The sequence below is a fragment of the Somniosus microcephalus genome, chromosome 18, assembly GCF_052327205.1.
Source record: "Somniosus microcephalus isolate GS21.2 chromosome 18, FLI_Smic_1.0, whole genome shotgun sequence".
Lineage (NCBI taxonomy): Eukaryota > Metazoa > Chordata > Chondrichthyes > Squaliformes > Somniosidae > Somniosus > Somniosus microcephalus.
The window spans coordinates 47,460,687-47,473,179 of NC_141004.1; the positions used below are offsets into that span (position 1 = coordinate 47,460,687).

General features: G+C 46.5%; 1 protein-coding gene across 6 annotated transcripts in view; it reads right to left on the bottom strand.

Annotated features, from left to right (window-relative positions):
* Nucleotides 1-10,866: 10,866 nt before the first annotated feature.
* The window catches only part of LOC147105258 (uncharacterized), a 159,091-nt gene continuing 157,464 nt past the window's right edge, over nt 10,867-12,493 (bottom strand). For all 6 annotated transcript variants that reach the window (XM_086011431.1, XM_086011433.1, XM_086011432.1 and 3 more), the window contains one exon: nt 10,867-11,276. In XM_086011431.1, the coding sequence (XP_085867557.1) occupies nt 11,271-11,276 (6 nt within the window). In that variant the 3' untranslated portion in view covers nt 10,867-11,270. The remainder of the gene's footprint in view (nt 11,277-12,493) is intronic.

Below are 12,493 nucleotides of genomic sequence, written 5' to 3' on the forward strand. Positions count from 1 at the left end.
GAAGAGGCTCATGTGGAGCATAAATGCCAGCATAGTCTACTTGAGCTGAGTGGCTTGTTTCTGTGCTGTAGACTCTGTGCCGATATAATTATTTAAGATCAAACCTTTTTTTCACCCACAAATGCTCAAGGGAAAAACACAGTTTAGAACTGTGAAATCCTAAACTGTATACAAGAAGCATTTTACTTTCATTAGTCATTCCTAGAAACAAATTGTAACAAAAAGTGCACTGTGAGAGGAGCCAACCTCTGAACTCCAAGAGAAAAATACTAGCCTTAGCAAATCTACACACCAAAATTATTTAAACATTGTAGTACAAGATTTTGGCTGTTTACTTTTTTTGCAAGCAGTAGAAGTGTATAGAAAGAACAATGTTACTATTTGACTAGAAACAACAAGCAGTCCTTTCATTATTAGTGCATGAATTGCATGAGCTGAAGGTTGAACTTGCACAAACACACATAGGCAGACACATGCACAGCCAACAATTTTCAATTTGCAACTGTACCAAAGAAATAATATAAACAAGCTTTAGAAGTATAATTAGATGTTGCTACAAATCAAAGAGGAGGAAATAGCTGGCATAGATTATAACTCATCACAATTTGACACTAAAGTGGCAGTCTGTCAGAGAGGGCACAAGGATGGCCACTGTCGAAAATAAATGGTGCTCCCCCGAGACTGGGGTCAAGGCCAGTTGTTGAGGTAATATAGATGAATCTTTAGCCAGTGTTTAACTTCTGATATTATTTTAGTGCCTGGATGTGCTTGATAATGAAATAGGGTGCAAAAAGTGGAAAATGTCCCATTTCCAGTATTGACATAACTTTTTGATGATCACAAAATGCCCACCCCTTAACTCCTTGCAAAAGGTAAAATTCGAGAAAATATAATTAAATGTTTTGGTTTGTTATTATTGGGGTATTGGCACAAAGTATTTTGGCAAATTTTGTTTTTCTTTCTCAAACATACACTGCGGTGATGGAATTTATCCATACACATCATCAGGTCATGTGATGACAACCACACAAGATCAGCAGTTTCTGGGGGTTGCGGATGAGCTTTGAACAGTTAAGTATTTATTTGGGACCAGGGAGGACCTATTCACTATTTCTCAATGTTGGAACATCTAAGATGCCATTTCTAAATGATACTCTTTTGTGATGGGCATCCAGCATTGCTAGAGAACCAGATGTGGCAGTAGCCAAATGAAACGGTACAGGCAAATATATTTAATCTACAATATTTCAGTCACTTTTTGATCACCTTTACAGTATATTCTGATCGACTGCACCACCAAGATGGCACCACCCATATGTACACCCCACCTGATTTACCTTTCCATTGACGTCAATAGCTCCACGCATAAGGTTCCCATAAGAAGTCAATTAATATGGAAAATATGTCATGCACTTTTGAGGTTAGTGAGGCTGCATGATATTTATACGGACATGAATGTAAACTCATAAATGACACCAAAAGGTCCATCTTTAAGATAAACTGAGGAAATTGGTTATGAAGAATGGTAAAAAAAAAATCAAACAATAAGCCTTTGGACAGTGCTCATGACCAATACCGCTTTCCTGCTTCTGGGAATTGAATGAGTCAAATGTGTAACTTATAATTAACTATATTTTTAGTAGAAGGTAATTACTGCACAATTAAAATGTGCATTCTGCAAGACAAGGCAAAATTCTGCAAGACAAGGCTAAATTCAGTTTGAAGGGAAATGTCGAATGACTACAAAGAAAATGTTAGAACTCTTTGGAGAACAGTTATTGTCAAGAAGAGAGAACAGCTGTCTTTATTTTTGGCAATGGCTCCCATCCTTTTTGTTATCACCTTTCAAAACAACTCAATTATATCCCTTCAAAAGCAAAGCAGCCTGTGCTAATGTAGGAGAGAAAGGAATGGATTCTGCATTGAGAAGTGTTTACTGGATCAAAGCCAACCATTAAGGCCAGAGCCACAAAAGACCGGAGCTTGAACTGAACTAAACATAATGGCCCGGATTTTCCAGGGCCTATGACCACGTATGCGGTGCATACACTGCCGTAAGTGGCCTGCAAGTTCCGGGTTTGTGCATGTGCGCCAACCCGGAACTTGCGATCTGTCAAGAATCCGCTTGAAAGATCCTCCGCATCCCCAGGAAATGGACATTCGCTGGCGGAGAGTTGAGCTATTTGCCCAACTCTTTCCCAGCAAATGCCCATGAAATTCTTACGCCTGGTAAGACCGCTTATTTCCAGCTCTGTAACATTGCCCGTCTCCACCCTTGCCTCAGCTCATCCGCTGCTGAAACACTCATCCATGCCTTTGTTACCTCTAGACTTGACTATTCCAACTCACTCCTGTCTGGCCTCCTACATTCTACCCTACATAAACATGAGGTCATCCAAAACTCCACTGCCCGTGTCCTAACTCGCACCAAGTCCCGTTCACCCATCACCCCTGTGCTCGCTGACCTACATTGGCTCCCGGTTAAACAATGCCTCGATTTCAAAATTCTCATCCTTGTTTTCAAATCTCTCCATGGCCTCACCCCTCAATATCTCTGTAACCTCCTTCAGCCCCACAACCCCCCGAGCTACCTGCGCTCCTCTAATTCTGCCCTCTTGAGCATCCCTGATTATAATCGCTCAACCATTGGTGGCCGTGCCTTCTGTTGCCTAGGCTCAAAGCTCTGGAAATCCCTTCCTAAACCTCTCCACCTCTCTAATTCTCTTTCCTCCTTAAAACCTACCTCTCTGACCAAGCTTTTGGCCACCTGCCCTAATTTCTCCTTATGCGGCTCGGTGTCAAATTTTTTGTCTTATAATACTCCTGTGAAGCTCCTTGGGACGTTTTACTACGTTAAAGGCGCTATATAAATACAAGTTGTCGTTGTTGTTGTAAAAGCAGGCGTAAGGCCTTCTTTTACCAGCGCATGGGTGAAAATAAATATTAAAATATTTAAAAAAAAACATTATAACATTCAAAAACCTGAAAAATAAATTTGTGTTATTTTTGGCCCCTTGAAAAATGTTTAAATTTTCTTTTCAAAAAGTAACATTTTTGTTTTAAATGTTTAATTAAATTGTATTTGAATTAATTTTAAACATATAATGATTTTTTTATTTCAGTGCTGTAAAAATGTATTTTTTGGGTGATTCCTATTAAGCTTATGGGGATTACGTATGTAAATTGGTTGGGCTGGCCCACGTGAACTGCATGCGCCCCTGGGATGCGTGGGCCTCTGCCCATGCCTACACTTAGAGGCCCAGGAATGCGAGTCTCCATGGATCCAGGACCATCAGGTAGGTGTGTCGTTTTATTACAGTTCGGAGGCATCCGCCCGCAGGAAGCCTTCGACCGCAAATTCAGGCCCAATAATTAAGGGCCTGGCTCTAACCCTAACTCCTAACCCTAATCTTTCTTTTACTTTACGTTTTTTTGTGCTCATCAAGATGAGGGATGTTAGTGCTGGGGAATGGAACAATTCCCATTTCAGACACCCATACTCAGTGTAAGGTGCTCCCAGGTCAGGCATGGCAGAGCAAGATGTGGAGTAAAGCTCCCTCTACCTAGCCCCAATAATTTGCCTCAGCCCCAACCTCGGAAGAACACCCCTAAAACCAATTAAATATAAAAGTGCTGTAAGCAACAAAGCTCCAGTGTATTGGCATGGTGTTCATACCATGGGTGTAAAAACATTTTTTTTCAGCTCAGAATGGAATAGGTGGTCCATGGTGAAAGAAAGAAGTTACAGTTTTACAATGGTTTTCACAGCCACAGGATGTCCCAAAGTGCTTCACAGTCACTGAATTACTTCTGAAGCAATCAGATATTGACCTGTTAATTTGCTTTGGTGGGGTTGGTTGAGGGAATAAATGTTGGCCAGGATAATGAAGAGAAACCTTCCTGTTCTTCTTCAAATAATGCCATGGTACCCTTTATGCCTACTTGAACAGGCAACAGGGCCTCAGCTTATCATCTCATTAAAAAGATGGTATTGTGGCGGAGCCACCAAAGGACTCAGGGTGGTTGAACATAATTCCTTTAACAGCAATGTAGTTACTGTCTGTGCCTGTACCTTAAATTACACTGTTTGACTGTACAATGTCTAATTACCTTTACAGCGTGGTTTCAACGTGATGACGTCATGCCGTTAGTCACGTGATGCCCCGATGGTGGGAAGAACGTGATGATGTCATGATGTCAGTCTTCTGACCAGAGGATCAGTCCTCGTGGAGCCCTCAAGGACAGCAGACCTGTAGTTGATGTATTCCAGCAGTTTCCAGTTAAAACCTGTTTTGTTCCATTAAAGTTCATTGTTTTAATTGCCTGAGTCGAACTCAGTCTTTTTGATAGGAACCTCCATTCCTACATTGGTGACCCCGAATTCTACGAACAATTTTCGTGGAAGATTCATCATGGACACGAACGCCGTCACACTGAAACTGCCACAGTTCTGGGAGCAACAACCAGACACCTGGTTTATCCAGGCTGAAGCCCAGTTCACCATTAGGAACATCGTCGTGGACCAGACCCGTTATTATTACGTGGTCTCCGCCCTCGACAGCGCAACTGCATCACGGATCATCAGCCTCCTCGGTAGTCCTCCTACTGACAGCAAGTATGGTGCGATTAAGGCGCGGTTGCTTCAGGTTTTCGGGCTCTCAAAGTCGGAGCGCGCTCGCCGGCTCATCACGCTGCCCGGCCTCGGGGACTCCAAACCGTCCGAGCTCATGAGCCAAATGCTCACGCTCTTGGGTGCCGAACCGGAATGCTTCCTCTTCCAGGAGCTTTTCCTCTATCAAATGCCTGAACAGGTTCAGGCTGCCCTAGCCAGATCCGACATTACAGACTGCGCCGAGCTTGCGGCCGAAGCCGATAAGATTTTCACTGTAACCCAGCAGTACTGTGCGGCCACGAGGCGCCCATCCCCCACAGACGCGGTTCCAGCTCCTCCTACAGCGGGCTGGTGCTCCTACTACACCTGTTTTGGCGCGAAAGCACGATGCTGCCGTTCCCCCTGCAGTTTTTCGCCCAAAAATAAAACAACAAAGCGCCGGCGGCATCCCTGGCGAAGGAGGACCGGGTCTAACGGGCGCTCCGCGGTGGCGATGGCTGTCGGATCTACGGGGAAACTCCTTTATATCACCGATTCCCTATCGGGCCGTCGTTTTCTTTGTGACACCGGGGCGCAGTGTAGCATTCTACCTGCGTCGAAGCGCGACATGCAGACTGGGAACCTCGGTTTTTCCCTTGTAGCGGCTAATGGCGCAGCAATTCGAACTTTCCAAAAGCGGCGGGTCAAAGTCTGTTTCGGCGGCCAGTGCTTCTTTTGGGAATTCGTCATGGCCACAGTCTCACAGGCCATCCTGGGGCGGATTTTCAGTGTGCCAACAGCCTCCTCGTCGATGTCCGGCACCGCCGGCTGATCAACGCGGCCATCTTCCACTCGATTCCGTGCTACCACGGTACCTCCGTGTCGCGCTCTATTGCCTGCGCGTTCCCTCCTCCGGGGAGTTTACGGAGCTGACAAGGCCCACTTTCTCCTCTTCGGCAACGAAGCATGGTGTTGAACATCATATCACCACTACTGGCTCCCCGGTTTATGCGTGGGCTAGAAGGCTCGAACCCGGCAAGCTCACGGCTGCGAAGGCGGAGTTCGACACGATGGAGCGGCTCGGGATCATTCGGCAATCCAATAGTCCCTGGTCCTCGCCTCTCCACATTGTGCCGAACCCAGGCGGCGGCTGGCGGCCATGCGGTGACTACCGACGCCTGAACGACGCCACCACTCCGGATCAGTACCCGATTCCGCATATCCAGGATTTCTCGGCCCATTTGGCGGGAAATTCTATCTTCTCTAAAGTCGACCTCGTCCGTGGATTTCACCAGGTGCCAGTGCACATACAAGATGTCCCGAAAACTGCAGTCATCACCCCTTTTGGCCTCTTTGAGTTCCTGCGGATGCCGTTTGGCTTAAAGAATGCAGCACAGGCGTTCCAGCGTTTAATGGACTCCATTCTTCCAGACCTGCGCTTCATCTTCGTCTACCATGACGACATTCTCATCGCCAGTGCCAGCAAGGAGGAGCACATCTCCCATTTGCGTTCCCTCAGCCAAAATGGTTTAATCATCAACCCGGCCAAGTGCCAGTTCGGCCTGCAACAGATCGATTTCCTGGGACACCGCATAACATCGGACGGCACCGTCCCCTTAATGACGAAGGTGGAAGCGGTTAGCTCTTTCCTGCGGCCGCCGACAGTCAAGGCCTTGCAGAAGTTCATGGGGATGGTCAACTTCTACCACCGTTTTGTCCCCAAGGCAACCTTTGTTCGGGGCCCTCAAGGGCAAGTCCGGTAAGGATCCAATCAGCTGGACAGCCGAGATGGTCCAGGCGTTCGGCAACACCAAGAGCGCTTTGGCCAACGCAACCATGCTGGCGCACCCACTTCCAGGTGCCACCATTGCCCTTACCACCGACGCACTAGACTACGCCATCAGTGCAGTGCAAGAACAGTGGGTCAACGGCACGTGGCAACTGCTGGTGTTTTTCAGCCGTCAACTACGGAAGAATGAAAAAAAGTGCAGCACCTTCGATCGGGAGCTACTGGCACTTTTCCTCGCCATTCGCCATTTTCGGTTCTTATTGGAGGGCGTCCCTTCACGGCTTTTGTCGACCACAAACCCCTTACGTTCGCCATGGCCAAGACCACCGAACCATGGTCCGCTCGTCAACAACGTCACTTGACGTTCATTTCCGAATTTACCACGGAAATTCAACATGTGCCTGGTAAGGACAACCTGGTGGCGGATTGCCTCTCCCGTGCGACGGTCCACGCGGTGCACCTGGGGATTGACTACGCCCTCATGGCTGCAGATCAGGCCTCAGACTCGGAGGTCCAATTATATAGAACAGTTCCCTCTAGCTTCCAAGCGACCGACGTCACTTTCCAGGCCGCAGGCACCACGCTCTTTTGCGATGTCTCCATGGGCTTTCCATGACCTATCGTGCCAGTTGCATGGCACCGGAAGGTTTTTGATGCCATACATGGGTTGTCGCACCCTGGGATGAAGGCTTCACAATGGCTTATGTCGACGAAGTTCATCTGGAAAGGTATGCACCTCGATGTCCGTGACTGGGCTAATACCCGCGTCGTCTGCCAGAAGGCCAAAGTCCAGTGTCATGTTAAAGCTCCAGTGGCTGCATTTGCTGTTCCAGAGCGTCATTTCGACCATGTGCATGTGGACCTTGTGGGGCCGCTTCCGCCTTCTCAGGGTTATACTCATCTCCTCACCATGGTGGACCGCACCACTAGGTGGCCAGAGGCAATTCCTTTGGTTTCCACCACTTCGGCAGACGTCGCTAGAGCTTTCATCTCCTGTTGGGTTGCCTGTTTCGGGGTACTGACGGACATCTCTTCTGACCGCGGGCCACAATTTTCCTTGGAGCTTTGGAACGCTGTGGCTCAGGGGCTCGGCACCAAACTTCATCGCACCACCGCCTATCATCCACAGGCGAACGGCCTTTGCGAGCGATTCCACAGGTCGCTTAAAGCCTCTCTTCGGGCTAGCCTTCAAGGTGCGGGATGGGTGGACAGACTTCCATGGGTCCTTTTGGGTCTTCATACGGCACCCAAAGATGACCTGCAATCGTCTTCAGCTGAACTCGTCTATGGCCAGCCGCTCCGTGTACCAGGGGATTTCCTCCCTTCTCCCACAGAGCCATGATCCGCCTCCCAGCAACTCGTTCGCCACCAGGAAGCGGCCAGATGCTTCGCTCCGGTGCCTACATCCAATCATGGTTTGCAGAACTCCGACGTGCCGCCGGGACTGAAGAATGCGGAGTATGTATTCATCCGCCATGACGCTCACTGGGATCCGCTCAAGCCCCCTTACACTGGTCCTTTCCGTGTCATCGAACCAGGAGACAAATCCTTTTCGGTCGATGTCGGAGGGAAGCCGGATCATATCTCGGTGGACCGATTGAAGCCGGCTCACCTGGACCTGGACCACCCTGTCATAGTCACTCAACCACCCAAACGTGGGCGACCGCCCGCAGCCGCCGCACCAGATCAACCAAAGCCGCCCGCCAACTCGACCGCGCTCGCCGCGCCTGCTCAACCACAACCGACTGCCAACTCGACCACCGGTCATCAACTTCCTCTACCAGGGTATCAAAGTCGATCGGACAGACTTGTCAGACCTCCTCCTCGTCTTACTTTTTCTGTTAAAGACAATTCTGGGGGGGGCGCATGTGACAGAGCCACCAAAGGACTCAGAGCAGTTGTACATAATTCCTTTAACAGCAATGTAGTTACTGTCTGTGCCTGTACCTTTAATTACACTGTTTGACTGTACAATGTCTAGTTACCTATACAGCGCGGTTTCAACGTGATGACATCATGCTGTTAGTCACGTGATGCCCTTATGGTGGGAAGAACGTGATGACGTGATGACGTCAGTCTTCTGACCAGAGGATCAGTCCTCGTGGAGCCCTCAAGGAGAGCAGACCTGTAGTTGATGTATTCCAGCAGTTTCCAGTTAAAGCCTGTTTTGTTCCATTAAAGTTCATTGTTTATAATTGCCTGAGTCGAACTCAGTCTTTTTGATAGGAACCTCCGTTCCTACAGTATCTCTGATAATTTGGTATTCCTTCAGTATTGCACTCTAGTTTCAGCCTAGATTATATACTTAAGTCCTGGAGTGAAACTTAAACCCACAACCTTCTGTCTTAGAGGCAAGAATGGCAACACTGAGCCAAGCTGCTGTTATGTTAAGGTGGATACAACATCAAAGGCCCCACATTTTTTTTGGCTTGAGTTATGCCTTCTCCAGCCCCTGCTCTAAATAACTGGAATTGACCCCAATGTCCCTCGACTGTTTATATGTGGTTCTATCACTGTCATTGTGTCTATTACTGCAAAGACCATGCTGATTAGTTCATTTAGGCTAGTGTGACCAAATTTTCTAAATCGAATCTAGGGACACACAGGGTGGGAGCAAAGCAAAGTTGTCAGGGTGCATTTCAAGAAAACTGGCATGAGGATTTTGTTGCTTCTGCTAGTGGAATATGCGTAGAGACAACAGCATTTTCACTTTACACCGTATTTTGAATCGTGTGTGAGTTCTGGCAATAGTGCTGTACCATCTATACTCGTCCCCGAATACTCTAACTTTTAATTTCTCAATTTTAAATCTTTTCCAAACAGACTGAGGTTTTCCATATAAGGTGTGAAACACCCTCTGTCTCAGAAGGTTTCAGAAACCTCTTCCTGGTGGGAGAATTTAGAGCTTGCCTTATTCAGTAAAAAAAAGCACGATACACCATACTAATCTGAGGTAAAGTAAATCCACTCACCCACCAGTTCTCACTGCGCCCTCGGCTTCTGCTGTGCATTTTAAAAGTTCTGCCCTCTGGCCAGTCACTATTGGCCGAAACATGGGGTCTGGCGACTCAATCCCCCAGAGTGCAGTGCGGCCTGGGCTATCAATGGTGCTTTTTCTCCGCCGCGCTGCATTGTGGGGAGGAGAGGCCGCCATTGTCGCCTCCATTCAACCAGCTCCTGGAATCCGTTCCTGAGCTCAAATCACGTGGGAATGGGCCGAGAATATCCCCCTGCGGTTTCTGTACATTCACGTTTTTTAAAAAAAGGCCGAAATTTTCCGGGGGGTCAGCGGGCGGGATTGGTGGTGGGTTGGTTGGGAAATTTGATATTTTTGACAGCGGGATGAGAACCCACTGTCAACTCGCTCCCACGCGCCTTTCCCAATGTCGAGTCTGTCAGCGTTGCGCAGACCTGACAGGTAGCGGCGTGCGGCCCAATTCTAGTAATTAGTGGCTTTTTTAGAGTCACTTATGAATGATTTTCAGCTTACCTTTTGCATTTGACAGCTCGCCCATGGGGTCCACGCTGGTCGTGGACCACGTCTGTCAAGTTGAGGTGGGAGTTCAGTGGCCATTGCTCCAGCTGATTCCTTGACAGCTTCAAATGTAAAGTAAAAGCTCCCACCTTACAGAGATATCTTCCCTCAATCACAAGCTGTTCCTCACTGCATTTCCACAACAGATTCAGCATGCTGCAAGTCTTTACACAAGTCTCCATCCAGTCTGACCTCATTACCTCTCTCACCATTGACAGATCGCTTCTGTCATCTCTACATAAGCATACGGAGGGAGTCAGTGGAGAGCATGGGTGCAGCCCTGTGCCTTTGTGCAGTCATTGTCAGTGTTTGCAGCACCTCAATGGTGTAGAACACTGACAGCACAAATGTCAAAATAAATTTGGACATAGTCACTTTAAGGAAATGACGTCACCAGACCCGCTTCCTCTAAATGGTCGGGAAACGTGCTGGGCGAGCTTAACAAGCCCCATCAACGGAAATTCATTTTACAGAGGGGGCTGGAGCCAGCAGTGGGGCCGGGACCCGCCACGGACCCGCCGAGGTGAGCAAATTTCCGGCCAAAACCTCTATACAAGGGCGAGTTTCCTGAACCGGGGACTCTTCCAGGGACATTGTTTGCCCGGGGACACAGTACCTCATCCGGGGACTGTCCCCGGAAAACGGGGGACATTTGGTCAGCCTAATTTAGGTCTTCTGTTTATCGGTTGTCACGTGGCTCCTAAGGAAACATTTGTTACTTACTGCACATTTTCTGTGCAGTTTACATGAGGGCCTTTAAGTTCAGTTACACCCAAATATGTGATGAACACAGTTATATGAATGACACAGTCTAATGTATTCAAATTTGAAACATAATTTATTCTGAGAAAATTGGGAAATTTGGTTCTGTGCAACTTTTTTATTGGCAAAATACCATACTTATAAGCTAAATACAAAGCAAATAAACCACAATCGAACGCACAATTTGAGGACTTGTTACCATTTAAAAAATTTATTTTGAGAAAATAACTGAAATGCAGTGAAAATGATATTACATACTCAAACATAAAAAAGTGTAAAATTTAAAGCATCTTATTTTACAAAGTTTTGAACCTGATTTATTCCCTTACCGGTATTTGTTTAAATTGAAACTCTGTTTTAATCACCGAAAAAGCTGTATATTTGTTCTGTTACATTACAGTTATGAAAGCAGTTGAACCCCCTCTATTAGAACATGATAGTTTTTACTGTTAAATCACGCCTATTGAACAGTTAGCTTGATCATACTTGTGTAAAACATTAACCATCTTCGAGAGTTAAGAAAAATTATTACATATTCTGAAATCAGCTTGATTCCTGATCTGTAAAATTGTCTCCTTTTTCATTTGGACACGTTACTCCTGGTAACAAAAAGAAATGTAAAAAAATTAGGTCAAAACATTGAAACAATAGTCTTGAAAGTTTAAAAAATGAACACTGGAAGTTTTCAACTCCTAATAAATCAAAATGGAAAGTTGTCTCTTTAGAAACAGTGCATTCACCACTTCATTGTAAGGTGACACATCACCTTAATGAAGGTGATTTCTTCCATTCATTGTATATTGTGGCATCATGAACAAACGTGGGAAGATTTCTTTGAGTCGATATTTCTAGTGAGAATGCATTCAAAAGGAGCATGATTACATCTCACGAGTAATACTGACTAGAAGAAATCGCACATCTGTTTACGATGCGCTCCTGTTAAAGCTCCTGTGAAGCGCCTTGGGACGTTTGTTCTATGTTAAAAGTGCTATATAAATGCAAGTTGTTGCTGTTGATGCTGTTGCACAATAACGCACCGTGCAATGGCTACAGTACTTTGGGTAAGGAAGCTCCATGTCATCGAGCATGGAGGCCTGGGGCCTATTCGGCACCCAATGTAATGAGTACTTGGAAACGTGGGTAGGAAGCACTTTGACTGTACCAGCACCTCATTAAGGTCCCATGCTTCATGTAAATTAGGGCGCCTCCCCATAATGTATCTCGAGTGTCTGAGCAATGCTCCTAATGTTAAACACTCATTTCTTGAAGGGGTCTTCAGGGGATGCCTGCTTTAAAAAATGATAAATTTTGTTCCTGGGTGGCTCATTCCTTGTAATAAAGCTGCCTTTTGTTTCTGCCCTGGCTGTTCCTTGGCTTCCAACAACCAATCCTTTGAAGAGGAATTGATGCCTCTCACTTCTGAAAAACAAATATAGCAGGACTTCAAGGCAACCAGCAGCCCTTCACAATCCGCTGATGTCCATCAGTCCAGCCCCTGCTCACATTATCATGCAAGGTCAACTTGGTGGGACTTCATTAGCCGCCATGGCGATGAGCGGAAATCATCCCCACAGATTCTTATTTGCTGCTTCTTTAAAATGTCATGTTTCATTGAAATATGTTCTTGAATATAGAAATAACTACAAAGGAGGCACAGGTAAAATATCCTAAGGCAGTGCTACTATCAAATTAAGCACGTTTTTACTCCAGGACATTGAGTGATATATCTCCCCTGCCAGCTAGAGGTTGGACTTCTTAGCAGTAGAGTCCTGTAAGTGTTCCCCTAATGAGGTTTAGATAATTCAAAGCAGGGGGA